The sequence below is a fragment of the Marmota flaviventris genome, chromosome 2 (genome assembly GCF_047511675.1).
Source record: "Marmota flaviventris isolate mMarFla1 chromosome 2, mMarFla1.hap1, whole genome shotgun sequence".
Lineage (NCBI taxonomy): Eukaryota > Metazoa > Chordata > Mammalia > Rodentia > Sciuridae > Marmota > Marmota flaviventris.
Window position 1 is genome coordinate 124,198,025 of NC_092499.1, and position 16,866 is coordinate 124,214,890.

The following is a 16,866-nucleotide window of genomic DNA, read 5'->3' on the forward strand; positions in this document are numbered from 1 at the left end:
TGTGTATCTTTACAGTACATAGGCCATTCTTTAATATTGTTTCTGACATTTTATTTCGATTTGCATTGTGTTTATTTTTTCCCCTTTTATTCTGTATTGGGAATGCGACAAACTGCAGTTGTTTTACTTATAGTTTATATGTATTTTTAAAAAGTATAAGTACAGGCACAGTGGCACATGCCTGGAATTCTAGCAGCTCAGGAGTCTGAGGCAAAGGGATGGTGGCTAAAAAGTATAAGCCACAATTCTGTATTGCATAGAAATTTATGCTCATTGTTTCTCTTAAATATAAAACTAGATGTTCATCATTGTACTGCTTTGTTTTCTGCTAAACATGGTGTTTAAAGCAGTCACAAAAACAATATTTTACAATTAGGGGGCAATGAATTTGAATGTTTATGGAAGTCTGACTTTATATAATTGGGGTTTGTTTCTATGATAGAGCTGTTTACGATCTGTGCTGGAACAAATTGCAGCATATGGCCAGGTTGTATTTCGACTCCAGGAATTCATTGATGAAGTCATGGGACACAGCTCCGAAAGCCCATTACCTGGAAGTGGTTCCATTCCTAAAAAGTCATCTGAAGCTCCCTTTAGAACCTACCAGGCTTTCATGTGGGCCCTGTATAAATATTTTATTAGCTTCAAAAAGGAACTTACAGAAATTGAGAAGTCCATCATCAATAATGGTATTTAAATATCCTTTAATTCATGAGATACATAACTCTTATTTGAAATGCCATTTAAGTTATTTAATAGTATAAGGTTTGAAAGTTACGTGGCAAATAAGTAATTCTCATGCATTCAATTTTTAAGTTATTTTTGAATTTATAGTTTTAAGCCTTTCATATTCCTAAAAATTCAAAATGTGTAGAAGGATTTAAAGTGAAATTGTTTTGCCTGTTCAGTTCCCCAGCCAATCAATTCCTTTCCGCAGAGATACCAGATCCTCAGCCTTCTCATGTACCCTTCCAGAGCAGTTGAGACATGCGCAAGTAGTGCAGACATAAACAAATACCTCGTAGTCAGTACACTACTCTCTTCAAGTTGTTTTCTGACTTAAATTTTGAGGATTATACCATAAAAGTATGTGAGAACCTCCTAGTTCCTTTTTATAAATTGGTATATCATTGTATGGCTATCTCATAGTCTTAGCCCCCCTTGATGGACATTTAGATTTTTTCTACTCTTTTGCTCTTACCTTCCCAGCTGCATGATAACCGCTTACACATTTTAGTAATCAGACTCACAGAGCATATTATCTGTGGGGTAGAGTCTTAAAAATTTAATTGCTGAATCAAAGAGTATCTGATGGCATGTGCGATTTTACTGGATTTTTTTCACCTTGCTCTCCAGTGAGGTATAGATAAGTACATTTCTGCTCTTGCTAGCAACATATATAAACTACCTCTTTCCTCAATCTCTCAACAACAGTGTGTTATCACACTTTTTGGTCTTCACCAATATGACAAGGATTAAATAGTCATCGGTGTAGTTTTTTGGTTTTTCTTTCTTTGAATTCCTTCTATTTTCAACTACTGAAAAGAGTGGTATACAGAGTTCTCATGTGCCCATCACCCTTCTTCCCCCAGTGGTAAAACTTTATATAATTACAGTGTAGGATCAAAATTGGGAAAGTTATATGGTATAACACAGTACCCAGTCTGTATGGGGTCACCAGCATTACATACTTGGGGTAGTGGGGCATAGTATCTTTGTGATCTTGCCATTTTATCTCTTAAATCCATACACCCACTTCCATATCCAGGACAAGGAATTGGGCCTACCACATGGGAATTTGCTCAAGCTGTGCCATTCCTTTATAGTCACAGCCTCCCCTGCCCCCTCATTAAAATGGTAGACCACATAAAGGAGTCTATTCTTGTTTTATCCATATATAGTTTTAATCCACATTCTTTCATTATAAGTGAGGTTGAGTCTCTTTCCATTTGTTTAAGAATCACTGTTTTTTCCCTTTCTGTGAACTGTAGATTTCATGATATATTATTTTTCTGCTGATTTGTCTTTCTCCTTGACTTCAGGGGTTGTTTTTTCCTGAGGGAAATTGACTTCTTGTGATGTGAAATTAAAACCTGTTTGGCCATGCCTTTTCATAAGCCAAAGAAGTGGCTTAGCATTGTTAGCAATTATAACATATTTTGGACCCAGATGTTTTTCCTTGCTGTTGAATTTGACTTTATTGATGCTTGCAGATACCACCATAACTCTTGCAATAGTAGTGGACAAGCTCTCACCTCGATTGGCTCAGCTCAAGGTTTTGCACAAAGTGTTTAGTACTGGAGTAGCAGAAGTTCCCCCTGACACTCGGAATGTTGTCCGGGCATCTCACCTGCTCAATACCCTGTACAAGGCCATTCTTGAATATGACAATGTTGGAGAAGCCTCTGAGCAAACTGTAAGTGGAACCTCTACTTGGTGTACAGTGCATGGTGAAGGAGTGGTATATAATTGTTGCAGTTATTTATTAAGTGATGTTTATATCATGATGTGTCAGACAGTTGCTTAGAGTTTTAAAGTTAGCTTCCAAATTCAAGACTGTAGGAAACTACCTTTTTAGTTCTAGTTGCCAAGATCTCCAGAAGAATGAGGCAAGGACAAAGCCTCTTGTAGATACTTGTATTAACTCTTTTTTACATAAAAAACACACCTTTATGATAGGAGTCATCTAAAGTAGTAACATTGATAGAGATAGTAGAATGGTGACTACTGGGGGCTGGGGAGGGAGAATGGGGACTTGTTTAATGGGTGCAGAGTTTCAGTGTTACATCATGAACTAGTTCTGGAAATCACTTAAGTACATTTAAAAACAGTTAAGGGCTGGGGTTGCGGCTCAGTGGTAGAGCATTTGCCTAGCATGTGTGAGGCACTGGGTTCGATTCTCAGCACCGCATATAAACAAAGGTCCATCAACAAATAAAATATTTTTTAAAAAGTAGAGAAGTCCAGACACTTTTTTAAAGGCATTTTGGAAATGTTTAGGCCTCATCTCACCCTAGTAGCAAGAGCTGAGAGCACTGACTGTGCACATTCTGCTCCGTAGGTCTCCCTCCTATTCTCTCTCTGGGTGGAAACAGTGCGGCCATACCTGCAGACTGTGGATGAGTGGATTGTGCATGGGCACCTGTGGGATGGCGCCAGGGAGTTCATCATACAGAGGTGCAGCCAGCCAGCAGCACGGGGGATGTTAGGTGTTGGCTTCACTTGTTTGTTTCCATGTCAAAACTGAATGCTCCAAGCTTCACATGGTACTGAGAGTGCAGTTTGAATGACAGAGCTGTGTTGCCATCATAGCATAGTTATGTTCTATTTGATCTATAGAAGATGTAAAATACCAGCCAATGAAAAAAAAATTTGTCTAGTTATATGTCACTCACAGCTTTTCATAGCAATTTATTTTAGAATAATTTTAAAATGTACACTGCATCCCATAAAATGAAGTTAGATGATATGAAATGGTTCTAACTATTCCCATTATAAATTATCAGTAAGATAAATGATACGAGGGGCTGGTTGGTGGCTCAGTGGTAGAGCAGTTGCTTAGCATGTGTGAGGCACTGGGTTCAATTCTCAGAACCACAAATAAATGAATAAAATAAAGGTTCATGAACATCTAAAAAAATTTTTTTTTAAATTATAGGATATACCTCTAATATATTTATTTCTCAGAATAAGCAACTAAATTCTTATCCTTTAGCTTGTTAATATAACAAGTAAAGAAAATATTAATCCATTTATAATGATTCCCCTTCCATAAACTTATTTTTCTGGCAAAATTTTATAAACTGCAAGTGACAGCTGTACTCTGAATAGTTTTCAGTTATGCAGCCTGGTTAGATTGTGATTTCTATTGATAGCTATCCATTGAACACCCCAGGAAAGGCACCTTTAAGTCCTGGAGCCTAGAAAGGTAACAGTTTGCACAATGTTCTCTTTGGAGGAACCAGCCTTGCATCAGCTGAATCTTAGTAAGATTTATATCTATGGTAAGATATATAAAGATATATATCTTATGTATATTAGATACATATATCTTTATATATCTTAGCATAGATATAAATCTTACATCTAATTTTATATCTGTGCTAAGTCCTGTTTCATCAGCTCATAGGAGAATTTTTGTGAAAATTGGATTCTGATTTTTCTTCTAAGGCAATGAGTGAGTTACAGTTTAAAATTTGTTTGAATCTCCTTAGGAACAAAAATGTTCCAGTAAATCACAGAGACTTCTGGTATGCAACTTACACATTATATAGTGTATCGGAAAAGACAGAGAATGAAGAAAAAATGAATGACAATGCTAGCGCAAGTTCTGGCAGTGACCAGGGTCCCTCCAGCAGGCAGCACACCATGGTGTCCTTCCTCAAGCCTGTCCTCAAGCAAATCATAATGGCCGGCAAGTCAATGCAGCTGTTGAAGAACCTGAGGTGTGCGGAGAGCACTGCGAGCCAGGTGGCAGCCAGAGGTAGCCCATCTCTACCTCACCGTCCTCCTCAGCATCCGGTCCATTGCTCCCCAGTCACTCCTGTCACCCTGAGAGTCCTACTATTTCGTAGTTTGAAAATCACTGGAGCTTTTTATTTTAATGGAATTTACACCATGATTGAATGAATAATCATGGTACTCTTGATTGAAAAACTGATTGTCCTCATTGGGAACTTTTAGCATTTTGTTTAGAAAGACAGTAATAATAAATTCCTCACTCTCAATTCCTTAGACCTGGTTCTTTAAAAATATAATTTTCTCACATTTCTTGGTTCAGTGCAGTGTTTAACTCTTGTGCACCATGGCCTCTGGCAGAGAGGAATTTTCCAGTGAGCAGTTCAGACCTGATTATAGAGTTTGAGAAAATCTTTATATGATTTTTGTGTTTTTTAATACAATTTAAGTAATTTACTTAAATATTTATCAGCTGACTAAAAAGGCTTAAAAGTCAGATGTGACCAGATGTATTTAGCTTATAAATCACCTCCGTATTATTATATTATTTCAGTTTATCATATCTACTTTAAATAATATTTTTACATTGCACAGTATTTCTTTTTTAATTGAACAGTAAGCTATTAAGAGCTATCCAGGGCCAGTGTTGGTAGGGTTTTTTCCAGTGAAATTTGATTCCTACAAGTCTTATTGTAGCATTATACAGTATGGTAGTAACTTACCTTTCAAGCATCCTGCTTCAGATATTAACTTTGTTCAGAATAAAATCAGCTTGTATGTGTGATATTTAACCATGAGCTTTTCAGTTGTTTAACAGGATATAATATGTTTAGTTTTGCTGTACTACAAGGGTAAAAGAAATAGGGATAGTCCTTCATAAACCAAAGGAAAATACCAAGCTTTATTAAGATGAAAGTCTTCCATATTTGTTGATAGTATTTATGAGAACATGATTTACCTTACATATTTCTTCATATTTCAGACGCAGACAGAAAAAGCTTATACACCCTATTTCTGGAATCTGTACAGTCACGTCTTCGACGTGGAGAAGATTCCACTCCACAGGTCCTTACTGATCAACAGGCAACCAAAGAGAACCTAATTAAGATGCAGTCCATAGCTGAAAGGCATCTTGAACTGGATGACATTCATGACCCACTGCTGGCCATTAACTTTGCAAGGTGATACACACCTGCAAGATTTTCAGTGGTTGAAATGGCAACATCTGTACAATATTTAGTAACTGTTTATTTCTGCCAGGTAGGGCTTTCCAGAATTAAAAACAAAAACCCTTGTAGCCTCTCCTTCCTAATGAACAGAATGCAAGAAAATATGCCTTTACCTATGTAAGATATATAATTGGTCCTTCTCATTGTGTGCAAAAGTTTACAGATTTGGCCTTGCTGGTGTCTCTATACCCTTAGGCCCCCAAAAGTGCTATGGCTTACCCAGATATGCTCCTGAAGTCTGGGCAGACATTGGACACACACTGAGTCAGGGTCTTCCTGTGCATAAAATGTGTCTTGGGCTTATGATGCTTTTAGGCACTTAGCTCAATGGAATAAGCCATTAATGTCCACATGGTGTCACACTGTCTGATGACCAGTATTTGCTGCATGCAGCCCTAATGGAAGGACCAACCCCAGAACCTGACCTTAAAGGTGGCAGCAACTCTGAAAGGATGTTTTGGGGAGAAAGGGTTTTCTTCCTGTAAAAATCGCTAATCTTAAGACAAAAGGTAAAAGTAGGACTCTAGGTTTTAAGAGAATTCTGTTGACAATAGCGCATGAAAATTGAAGCCTCACATTTTTATTTTCAAGGTTGTATTTGGAGCAGAGTGACTTTCACGAGAAGTTTGCTGGTGGTGACATATGTGTGGATAGATCATCAGAATCTGTAACTTGCCAGACTTTTGAATTAACATTGAGATCTTGCCTCTATCCTCATATTGATAAGCAGTACCTAGCTTGTTGTGGAAATCTCATGCAAACCTTAAAAAAAGATTACAGGTAATCAGGAGTAAGTTGGTTTTGGAAATAGTTAGTAGTTTATTGTCCTTTTAAGAACAGTTGGGTTGTTTTGGTTTGGTTTTTCTGAGGGATGCTCAGTGCTAGGAATCCAGCCCAGGGCCTCATATAAAATTATTTAAAAATCTGTTTTCAAGTTAGTTTTCATTAGAGTAGGAAATGGACATGTAGTAAGCACACATCCAGTTGGGATCAGTTAGACATCAATATATTCTTATCTGAGTTGTGAAATTTAATTATTTACTTCTGAGAATCTGTCCCAAAGAACTTATACAAAAATGCTCATCACAAAATTGGCTATTAGGATGAAAAACATGAAACTACTTGGTAATAGATGACTCGTTCTTTTAACTATGGTAAAGGACTAGTGTAAACTGTAAAGGACGTGTATAAAGGACTAGTGTACACATGTAAAGAACATGTGTAAACTTCATAAAGTTCATAAAAATTATGTCAATATAGAGTTTTAAATAACATAAACTGTCCTTATAGCTTAAAAGGCAGGATACATATGATAAAAATTAGATGTTTTAAAAATCATTGGAGAAAAGACTGGAGTAAAATACTCCCATGTATTAACAGCAGAAATTCACCATGGAGACATGGTGGCACACGCTGTTAATCCCAGTGACTTGGGAAGCTGAGGCAGGAGGATTGCAAGTTCAAGGCCAGTCTTAGCAATTTAGTGAGACTCTTTCTCAAAATTTAAAAATTAAAAAAAGGAAAAAAAAAAAAAAGAGCTAGGTGTATATGTAGCTCAGTGGTAAAGGGCCCTTGGGTTCAATCCCAGTACCAAAATAAAGAAATTCACAATGGATGATAGCATTTGGATTGGTTTTTGTTCATTTCGTTTCATATTTGTGACTTTGCCTAATTTTCTATAATGTTATAGAAAGGTATTTCTTTCTAGTTATTATACTATTTTATTATTGAAAAAAGTCTTTAATATTTCTAATTTTAATAAATGTAGAATGTAAATCTATTTCATAAAGGTGGTGGTGTACCAAATCTGGAATTGATCTAGAATCCTGCCTTATAAACTTAAAAGTTATCTTTCTGTCCCTATCTTCTCTCCATTCAGATTGGTTGAGTACTTGCAGGCCATGAGAAACTTTTTCTTAATGGAGGGTGGAGATACCATGTATGACTTCTACACATCAATTTTTGATAAAATAAGAGAAAAGGAAACCTGGCAGAATGTTTCTTTTCTTAATGTCCAACTCCAAGAAGCAGTAGGACAGCGTTATCCTGAAGATAGTTCACGGTAAAATATGTGAGGCACCTTTTATGTTAAGTAGTGTAAAGTAAATCATGGGCCATATGAGTTTTTACATGTATTAGGCATTAGCCCCATGAGTTTTACTAATTATTTTACATATAAGAATATCATAGTTGGGCACAGTGGCACACGCCTCTCAGGGATGGCTCTTCTGATTCTTGGCCTCACTCCCTTCTAACACAAAGCTCTTCACCCTCACAAGGGACTTCTACACTCATGCTCAGGCCCCTTCTAAGTTTCCCAAACAGGTGGGCCAAGCTTCATCTCTCAAGGAATAGAGCCTTTTTTGTCTGGTTCTATTTTCTAAACTTCATCTCTTATATACATACATGCACATCATATGCTTTCTCCTACCATAGTTCACATTTCAGGGATTTGGAAGTATTTCTGGCTTCCCCAAGTGCTATTTCCCTCTCTTCCATCTGTGGCCTGGCAGTGATATGCTTGCTTGGTGAAGCGCTGTCTCCCCTGTACCATGAAAGTGACTACCAGTCTGCATTGGGCAGGGAGTCCCTGGAGGAAGGAGAAATGGGCTATCAGGACTGTTCTGAGAGAATCACATGAAATAAAGACATGGGCCAGAGTATTGCCTGGCGCCAGAACATTCCCAAATTCTGTGTTACTGGCTTGCTTTCTTGTGGGAATTCTATTTAGACCCTTCTCAGGAACACATGGATGAAGCAGTGTGCGGCACCTTGCTGCAGAAGCAGATGGCATTCTTTCACTCTGGCTCTGGAAACCTCTGCACTCGATGCATGCCTAGCTCACTGAGGAGGCTGCTCTTCTGTTCTCTCCCCCACCCCTGAGCAGAGGAGTATATTTTCTTAGCCTGTGCCTGACTTTTACCAGAATTAAGCTCCGAGCCTATTCTCCAACTTTGTCTTTTTTTTCTAATTAATTTATTATCATTGTTAAGTATCTCTTTTATAACTAGCCCTTTGTTTAAAATCTTTACTCCTCTTCCTTATTTCTAAAACTAAATTCTGTTCTCGAATACATGCTAGAGAATGAATTTGTTAGCATAATTGAATTTTATGAAATGCAAATCTCTGTTAAACGTTACATAAATAAATGCTGAAATGCTAATTGTTTTTGAAAAGATCATTTTTTATGTGAACATAATATTGTCACAAACTAAACCTGAAATTTTTTGTTTAGACTATCTATATCTTTTGAAAATGTTGACACAGCTAAGAAGAAACTACCTGTTCATACTTTAGATGGTCTGACCCTGAGTTACAAGGTGAGTGTGGGTATTCCTTTTACAAACATTGTTTTCTATTAAAACTAAAAATGTAAACATAGATTCCTTTCTTTTCTCATTCTGTATTTGTTTTCATAGGTCCCATGGCCTGTAGACATTGTTATAAGTTTGGAATGTCAAAAAATTTATAATCAGGTGTTCCTTCTCCTATTGCAAATAAAATGGGCAAAATATAGTCTGGATGTTTTACTATTTGGTGGTAAGATTATTTATTTATTTGTTTGTTTATGTGTGGTGCTGGGAATTGAACCCAGGGTGTTGTGCATGTAAGGCAAGCACTCTACCAATTGAGCTCTATCCCTAGCCCCAAGATTTGTTTATAACAGATAAACTGCAATTCAATTTTAGTCCTGAAGAAAAAGATTGGTATTTTTTGATGATTTTTTAAAATGTGTAAACAGACACCAACCTAATGTGTATTTATAGCATCAGTTTAATGGGCCTAAAATAGCTGAATGAAATATCAAGTTGGGTGCACTGGCATGTACCTGTAATTAAAGCAACTTGGGAGGTGGGAGAATTCAAAGTTTGAGACCAGCCTGGGTAACTTAGCAAGATACTCAGCAACTTAGGGAGATCCTATCTCAAATAAATAAAATGGACTGGGAATGTAGCTCAGTGGTTAAGTGTTCATGGGTTCAAAACCCAGTACTGAAGAAAAACAGGGAGGGTAAAAAAGAAAAGAAATATCAAGAAGTTGTACATAGGGTTTATCTGAAATTCAATAACAAAGTAGGAATTTAGCCCAAATAAATATTCTTTTTAGAGTATGCAAAAGTGCCAAATGACAAGTTAATGGGACTTTTACATGTTTCATGTGACAGTGGTAACAAATGATATAGGGAACTCTTGACATTTCGTCTTCTAAAGGCACTGAAGTTGGGTCCTAGTGTGTCCCTGTCATGGTGCTCCAGCAATGCCTATGCCTCGTACCCCAGAATTCTCTCTATGTAAGAGTGTGGTGGGGTTTGAGCCAATGTGCTTTTCACCTATTGTGCTCGTTCAATCTTTTACAGAACTTGCAAATACTACTGAAAAATCACAACTTAAAGAAGGCCTGTTGAGTGAGCAAGACGCAGTTGCTCAGTTTGGATCACAAAAGGCACCAGTAGGACAGCAGATCCATCGCATGTTCCTCTTAAGAGTGAAGCTCATGCACTTTGTGAACAGTTTACACAACTACATCATGACCAGGGTTGGTATCTGCCATCTGCCTCATTTCTGTCACTTTATGTATTTATTTCTTTATAGAGCACAACCTATAAAATTTTGGCAATACAAAGGAGTCCCCAAATACTTGTAACTTATGAAAATGGGACATATACAAAATTTAATCACAGAATAAGATATCAGCGGGAGGAAATGATGTTTTTTAATTTACTAGCACTTGTGTCCAGAGACTACAACCCCTCTTGTTTCCGGCCCTTTAGCACAGGCACACTTGGAGCTCCTCTTTCTGAATTCCTTCAGAACATGCTACATTGTACACTAAATTTCATCAGTGATGATTGCTGTCCCTGGAAAATTGATTCAATATTTAGTATCGGTCCAAATCCTCAGGGCAGGGAAAGTGCCACCAGCTTAAATACTTTTTTCTCAGAAACAAGAAGTAACTCACTAAAAAGTAAATGAAACTACTTTTCTTACACATCTTAAAACTGGTTCCAGAGGAAGTTCTGAAAGAGAAGTTCCAATATTTGAACTGTAGCAGTTATTATTAGAGGCCAAAACTTCCTTGGCATTTGAAGTTTGCTTCAAAAAAAAAAACAAAAACCATCCCTTTGTTTATAACTATTCTGGTACATAAATGCTGAACCTTTCTTATTAAATGAAGGGACCCTTTGAAGCCTGTGCTTTGAGCATGAAAGACGAACTGGGTGCTCTGTGCCTCCCCATCCTGTCACCAGGCTGGCGTTAAGTTAGGCCCTTAATTATTAAAAGTGTTAAATAGGAATTTAAGTTTTCAATTACAAAAACGATGCTTATATTTATTACAATTTTCCTGATAGGTTTTTTTTTTTTTTATGCATTTGCTTGTTGATTTCATGAATTTGCTCCTTCGCAACAGGAAGCCTGTTAGTCTGAAGTTCAGTGCTGAGTGCAAGTGTCTGTTCTAAAGGCTGCTGTCAGGATCAGAACATCAACACATCCAGTCATCCTTTAAAGGAGGGTGTGATTATGAAGGAAGAATTTGTGAAAAGTAGAAGAGGCTGGTAGAAAGTTTTGTGTACAGCACACAGCCCTCAAAGATGAGATATGCTGATTAAGCTTTTTATTTTCTCTTCTAAGATTCTTCATAGCACAGGGCTGGAGTTTCAGCATCAAGTTGAGGAAGCCAAGGATTTAGATCAGTTGATTAAAATTCACTATAGATATTTGTCAACCATCCATGATCGATGTCTACTGAGAGAAAAGGTATGAGAGATGTTACCACCCATGTGGCCAGTGAGGCAGGAGGAAAGCTGGGCAAGTGGGAATTTCTATCTGCTTTGCAATTTTGTGATTATTAAGTTATTATCCTGCACAATCTTTTCCTAGGAAGGACAGGGTCAAATGAGGTTACATTACCTACCCCTGGAAGTTATATTTCTAAGAACAACATGAGAACTGTATTACCATAGTCAGCATTCCCTGTGCCTTACACCTGGATTTATTTAGAAAATTAGGTCACAATTGTGGAGCAATTGTGTATTCGGCTTAATGTGAATATATGAAATTGAATAGTATCACAACCATTGATCTGAATGGCCATCCCAGGGTGGTAGCTTGCCTTCTTGGTTCCACTGTGCTGCCAGTACCTCCTAAATCGTGTGCAACAAATGATCCATTCCAAGTGGACCTGGCTTGAAGTCTGGTGCCCTCCTTATACATAGAAGGCAGTCACTGCATTGATAAGCTTTTTCTGTGATTTAATTAAATTAGGTGAAAGTGTTGGTGTCAGTGTCCAAGCACAGTTACAGAGCCTGTGTTCTGTCCCTGATTTTGATCTCCAGGTCAGCTTTGTGAAAGAAGCCATCATGAAGGTGTTGAACCTGGCTCTCATGTTTGCAGAAGGTTGGCAGGCAGGCCTGGGGGCTTGGCAGTAAGTGTACACCTCGCGACTGTCTGTCTTCTGACTGTTTCAGCTTCCCTTCTAACTGGCTTCATTTTTTTTCATCTTGACAACACACTAATTACCACTATATTTAAGAAGAATTTAAAAACCAAATTTGAGGGATGGAAGTATAGTCAGTAGTAGAGCACTTATCTAGCATCTGAGAGTCTCTGGGTTTGATCCCTCATACTTCAAAAAAAGAAAAAAATAATAAAATCGAATTTGTTCACCTAAACTGGGCAGCATCAAGAATTGTGTGATTCTTTTTTTTTTGGTACCAGGGATTGAACTCAGGGTCACTTGGCCACTGAGCCACATCCCCAGCCCTATTTTGTATTTTATTTAGAGACAGGGTCTCACTGAGTTGCTTAGCATCTTGCTTTTTGCTGAGGCTGGCTTTGAACTTGCAATTCTACTATCTCAGCCTCCCAAAGAATTGTGTGATTCTTTTATGAGGGAGAAAACATTAAGAAAAGTTTGAGGTCTTTTCATTAGGACTGGCAAATATTCTTAGATTATATGTTTTGTGTTTTATTATTTATTTATTTTTTTTACAGACACCTTCAAATGTATATAGAAGTAGAGAGGACAGCATAACAGACCTGGGTGCCTATCACCCCTTCTCCCATTTACCTGTGATGACCAGTTCTGTATCTTGTCCTCCACCTACCCCACCCCCTCACTTGCTGAATCATTCTAAAGTGGATTCTGGACACCATGCTAGATTATAGTCCAAAGTTGTATTTTGTATGCTAATAGATGTGTATTTTACTTTTTAGAATGTTTGTCATTCACACGTGTCACTTAAGAAGGGAAAAGTTCCCTACAGTCAAGGGAAATGCTGAAAAGTTGAGGATTCAGGAGCTCTTCTTCCTATTTGATAATGTCACCAATTAGGCATCCAAGGAGGTTTCTCCAAAGAGGAAAATGGGACCTCAGCTCAGCCCAGGCAGGTTCTTTCTCTGCTGAAAAGAATTTCAGAACATGTCAGAAGCAAGGCACACCAAAGATTTATTTAAGGAGAGCAAAGATGTATACACCCAAGGACAGTGTGTGGGTACCCCTGGCTTCTCAGTGAAGAGAAGACTATAATGCACCCAGGGTTGAGCTCTCTGATAATATATATGGTTTTTCTCAGAGGAAATGTGCAAGTTCTTAGGCAAGCTTCTTTGTTTTGGGGGGAATTTTTTGGGTTGTTTTTTTGGTACTGGGGATTTAACCCAGGGTACTTTACCACTGAGTCACACCCTATCTGTTTTTATTCTTTATTTTGAGACAGTGTCTTTCTAAGTTACCTAGAGCCTCACTGAGTTGCTGAAATAGATGTCTTTGCTTGCTTTGTTAATGCCCTCTCCAAGTGCAGAACTTCTTTCCTTCAGAACTTCACTGTGGGGCAGAGGAGAAAATCACTGCTGTATATGGTTTGCTAAACTTGAACTTTTTTTTTTTTTTCCAACAAATTCTAAGAAGAAAGCAAGGGGTTGGGGGAACTTAAGAAGCATATGAAAAATCATCAGTTTATGGAAGTTAGTTGATCCTGATTTATACTTAAAGCAGGAAAGTGAAAAATTGTAGATGGTGAAATTTGCCTAAGTACCCACTGATTATGTGATATTTAATATTATAGAATATTTTTAAGCAAATGGTATGGCTCTGTTTTAAAGGAAATCTTTAAAGTATACATTTATGAAATATTTATGAACAACATGCTTTGATATCTCAGATTTGCATCTAAGTACCGGTGGGGCTGAGGATGTGTAAGCAGGGCTAGTCCCCTGAGTGCCTGCTAGAGGTGGATGAAGGCACATCCGATGTGAGGGAACCGATGGTGAGGTTCTCTCTTGTGAGGTAGTTCCCAGTTTAAGTTTCTCTCTCTCTCTCTCTCTTTTGATACCAGGGTTTGAACTCAGGGGCACTTGACCACTGAGCCATATCCCCAGCCCTATTTTGTATTTTATTTAGAGACAGGGTCTCACTGAGTTGCTTAGCACCTTGCTTTTTGCTGAGGCTGGCTTTAAACTCGTGATCCTCCACTCTCAGCCTCCTGAGCCACTAGGATTACAGGCGTGTACACCATCACACCCAGCTTAAGTCTCTTTTTAATAATTCCAGATATTAGGGTTTTATATCCTGAATTTGTTCTTTATTTCACAGAGAATATATGCTTGTAAAAAATAGAAATACAGAATTATGTAAAGGAAAAGGGAATATCCCCAATCCATCCTAGCTCCAGAACTAAATATTACCTGGAAAAGGCATGGTTTCATGAGCTACTTTGAAAAATTTTATCTTAAAGTAAGACAGGGTATTTTGTATTTTGTTTTATAATCTTCAAAGTTAGAATTTTAAATAATTAATGTACTTTTGAAATTACGCCAAAGATATTTTGTAGCCTACCTATATGGTTTGTAAGCCTTTATGCATTTACATAAATTCAATTTTCTTTCCTAGAATGGAATCTATAGAGAAAATGGAGTCTGATTTTAAAAACTGTCACATGTTTCTTGTAACCATTTTAAACAAAGCTGTCTGCAGAGGATCTTTTCCCCATTGTGAGTACATCATGTTACAATATGACTACTTTTATATTTTCTTCAGCTAACTGTGTATCGTTGTTTTGTTATTGATCTCATGAAGAATTTGCTTTTCTCACCGTTTTCAAAACTGGAAGGTGCCATGCCTTGAATTTTGTTCTCAGAATAGCATTGGGACATGTGAACATCAGATGCAGATCCCTGGGACTAATGACTTTGCTTTCTAATACATCATTTATTATACCAGTAGGTTCCTAAAGCTGAAAGAAAGAAACTGGAAGAGTAATCATATGTAGACTTTGTAACTATTCATTTCCAAAAGATTGAATTTTTTTGTAAACAATTTAAAATTTCCAAGTCTGCATCTCCTCAGAAGGAAATGTGGACTTGACAATTCAGAACCCATGGTGTAAAATATAGAATGGTCTGAGGGGTGGTGGTGGTGGAGAAAAGAGAGAGTATTAATCTGTGGAAACAAAAAACTAAGTAGTATCTCTCTGTCTGACTTTTTTTGTAAAGAATATTTGCTGAGTTAAACTCTTTCCAAATTTTGCATATTCAGATTATAATACACTTATTAAGAATAGCTAAACATGCCGGACACGGTGGCACCTGTAATCCCAGCAGCTTGGAAGGCTGAGACAGGAGGATCGCGAGTTCAAAGCCAGCCTCAGCAAGGGCAAGGAGCAAAGCAACTCAGTGAAACCCTTCTCTAAATAAAATACAAAATAGGGCTAGGGATGTGGCTTAGTGGTCGAGTGCCTCTGAGTTCAATCCCTGATACACACCTCCCCCCCCCCAAAAAAAAAGAATAGCTAAACATTTAAAAAGCACTGTGTTTTGGTTATGTAAGAGGAAACAATGATGTAGTCGTCCACTCTGCTAGAAGGTGGCAGTGTGATTTGAGCAGGGTCCGGGTTTTATGTCATATCAGTCAAATGTACTTTTTCAATGAAATGCCTAGATTTTGTTTTCAAAATTAAAATGATTTGAAATAGAAACAAATCTTACTAACCTTTCCCATTTATACTTAATAAATAAAGATAATAATTCTTATTATACATTAAAAAATAAGTGTTTATTTTAAAATAGAACATGTTTAAATACTTTTCAATTTTGAGCTTATTGCAGCCTTATTGAAACATTTAAAAGTATTGAAACTTTTTTTTTTTTTTTAACATTATTTTTCTTCTTCCCACAGTGGAATCTCTAGCACTGTCACTCATGGCTGGCATGGAACAAAGTTAGACATCCTCAGTGTAACACAGATCTCAGACTTCATCTTCATACTGATATATTTACAGCATATGCAGCTAAGAAGTGAAAATCTTTTTATTTTGATTCATTTTAAACACTGTTGTTCACAGTCTAAACAAATGGATTGTAGATGTTTTCTCTGGATTATTGGAAAGTATATAGGGTGTATATATAAGAGTCTATAAATAATGCAAAGTGTATATAGGCCATTTACTCTTATATTTCCTACTATAAGCTATAAATTTATGATATTGATACTTTTAAATGTAAATTATATCATCTTTTGAAAATATAATTATTGATATTAAAAATAAGTCAATGTTCTTAAAGTTCTTTTATTCTTTTCTTGATGCTGCTATATATTGGTCACAGAAGTTTTTATAGAGAGTTTTACATTCCATCTTCCCAAAAAGTTGTTTTGAATTGACAATCCTAAAAGTATTTATATTTTTATGTGACTGGGAGGTTCCAAAATGGAAAATATCAATAAATATATGAAGCCAGCTTCACCTAGGGCCAGTTGTTGGTACATAATGTTGTTAAGTATTTCTCAGCAATTTTGGGAGCTAACCAGTGCTATCTTGAATAAAATTATGCTTGCCATTCAAATTTTCCACATTTCCTTTGTATATTTCTTGGCATGTGAAGACCATGCAAAAAACAGATGGCTAACGCAGGCAGAGAAGCTCAGGAAGGACAGAGTTGAACTGCTCATTGGTCAACTAGATCAAACTGACATTTATAGTCATTTATTAAAGTACTCATCCCATAACAGTAGAATACACAGAATATTCACCAAGATAGACTGTATATTTTGAGCATAAAACATACCTTAACAACTTTTTAAAAATAGAAATACAAAGTATAACCTCAGGCCACAGTGCAAATAGAATGAACAAGCAGGGATATAGGAGGCATGGTTATTCTCCCCCCCCCCCCCCCATTACTATTTG

General features: G+C 37.0%; 1 protein-coding gene across 2 annotated transcripts in view; it reads left to right on the forward strand.

The window, feature by feature from the left end:
* The window catches only part of Tubgcp5 (tubulin gamma complex component 5), a 38,138-nt gene extending 21,616 nt beyond the window's left edge, over nucleotides 1-16,522 (forward strand). For both annotated transcript variants that reach the window (XM_071608559.1, XM_027926058.2), the window contains exons 10-23: nucleotides 443-689; nucleotides 2,214-2,416; nucleotides 3,062-3,177; nucleotides 4,215-4,483; nucleotides 5,441-5,639; nucleotides 6,279-6,467; nucleotides 7,567-7,749; nucleotides 8,923-9,007; nucleotides 9,107-9,227; nucleotides 10,045-10,223; nucleotides 11,318-11,443; nucleotides 12,022-12,110; nucleotides 14,574-14,674; nucleotides 15,858-16,522. In XM_071608559.1, coding sequence (XP_071464660.1) covers nucleotides 443-689; nucleotides 2,214-2,416; nucleotides 3,062-3,177; nucleotides 4,215-4,483; nucleotides 5,441-5,639; nucleotides 6,279-6,467; nucleotides 7,567-7,749; nucleotides 8,923-9,007; nucleotides 9,107-9,227; nucleotides 10,045-10,223; nucleotides 11,318-11,443; nucleotides 12,022-12,110; nucleotides 14,574-14,674; nucleotides 15,858-15,904 — 2,154 coding nt within the window. In that variant the 3' untranslated portion in view covers nucleotides 15,905-16,522. The remainder of the gene's footprint in view (nucleotides 1-442; nucleotides 690-2,213; nucleotides 2,417-3,061; nucleotides 3,178-4,214; nucleotides 4,484-5,440; nucleotides 5,640-6,278; nucleotides 6,468-7,566; nucleotides 7,750-8,922; nucleotides 9,008-9,106; nucleotides 9,228-10,044; nucleotides 10,224-11,317; nucleotides 11,444-12,021; nucleotides 12,111-14,573; nucleotides 14,675-15,857) is intronic.
* The last annotated feature ends 344 nt before the right edge of the window (nucleotides 16,523-16,866 follow it).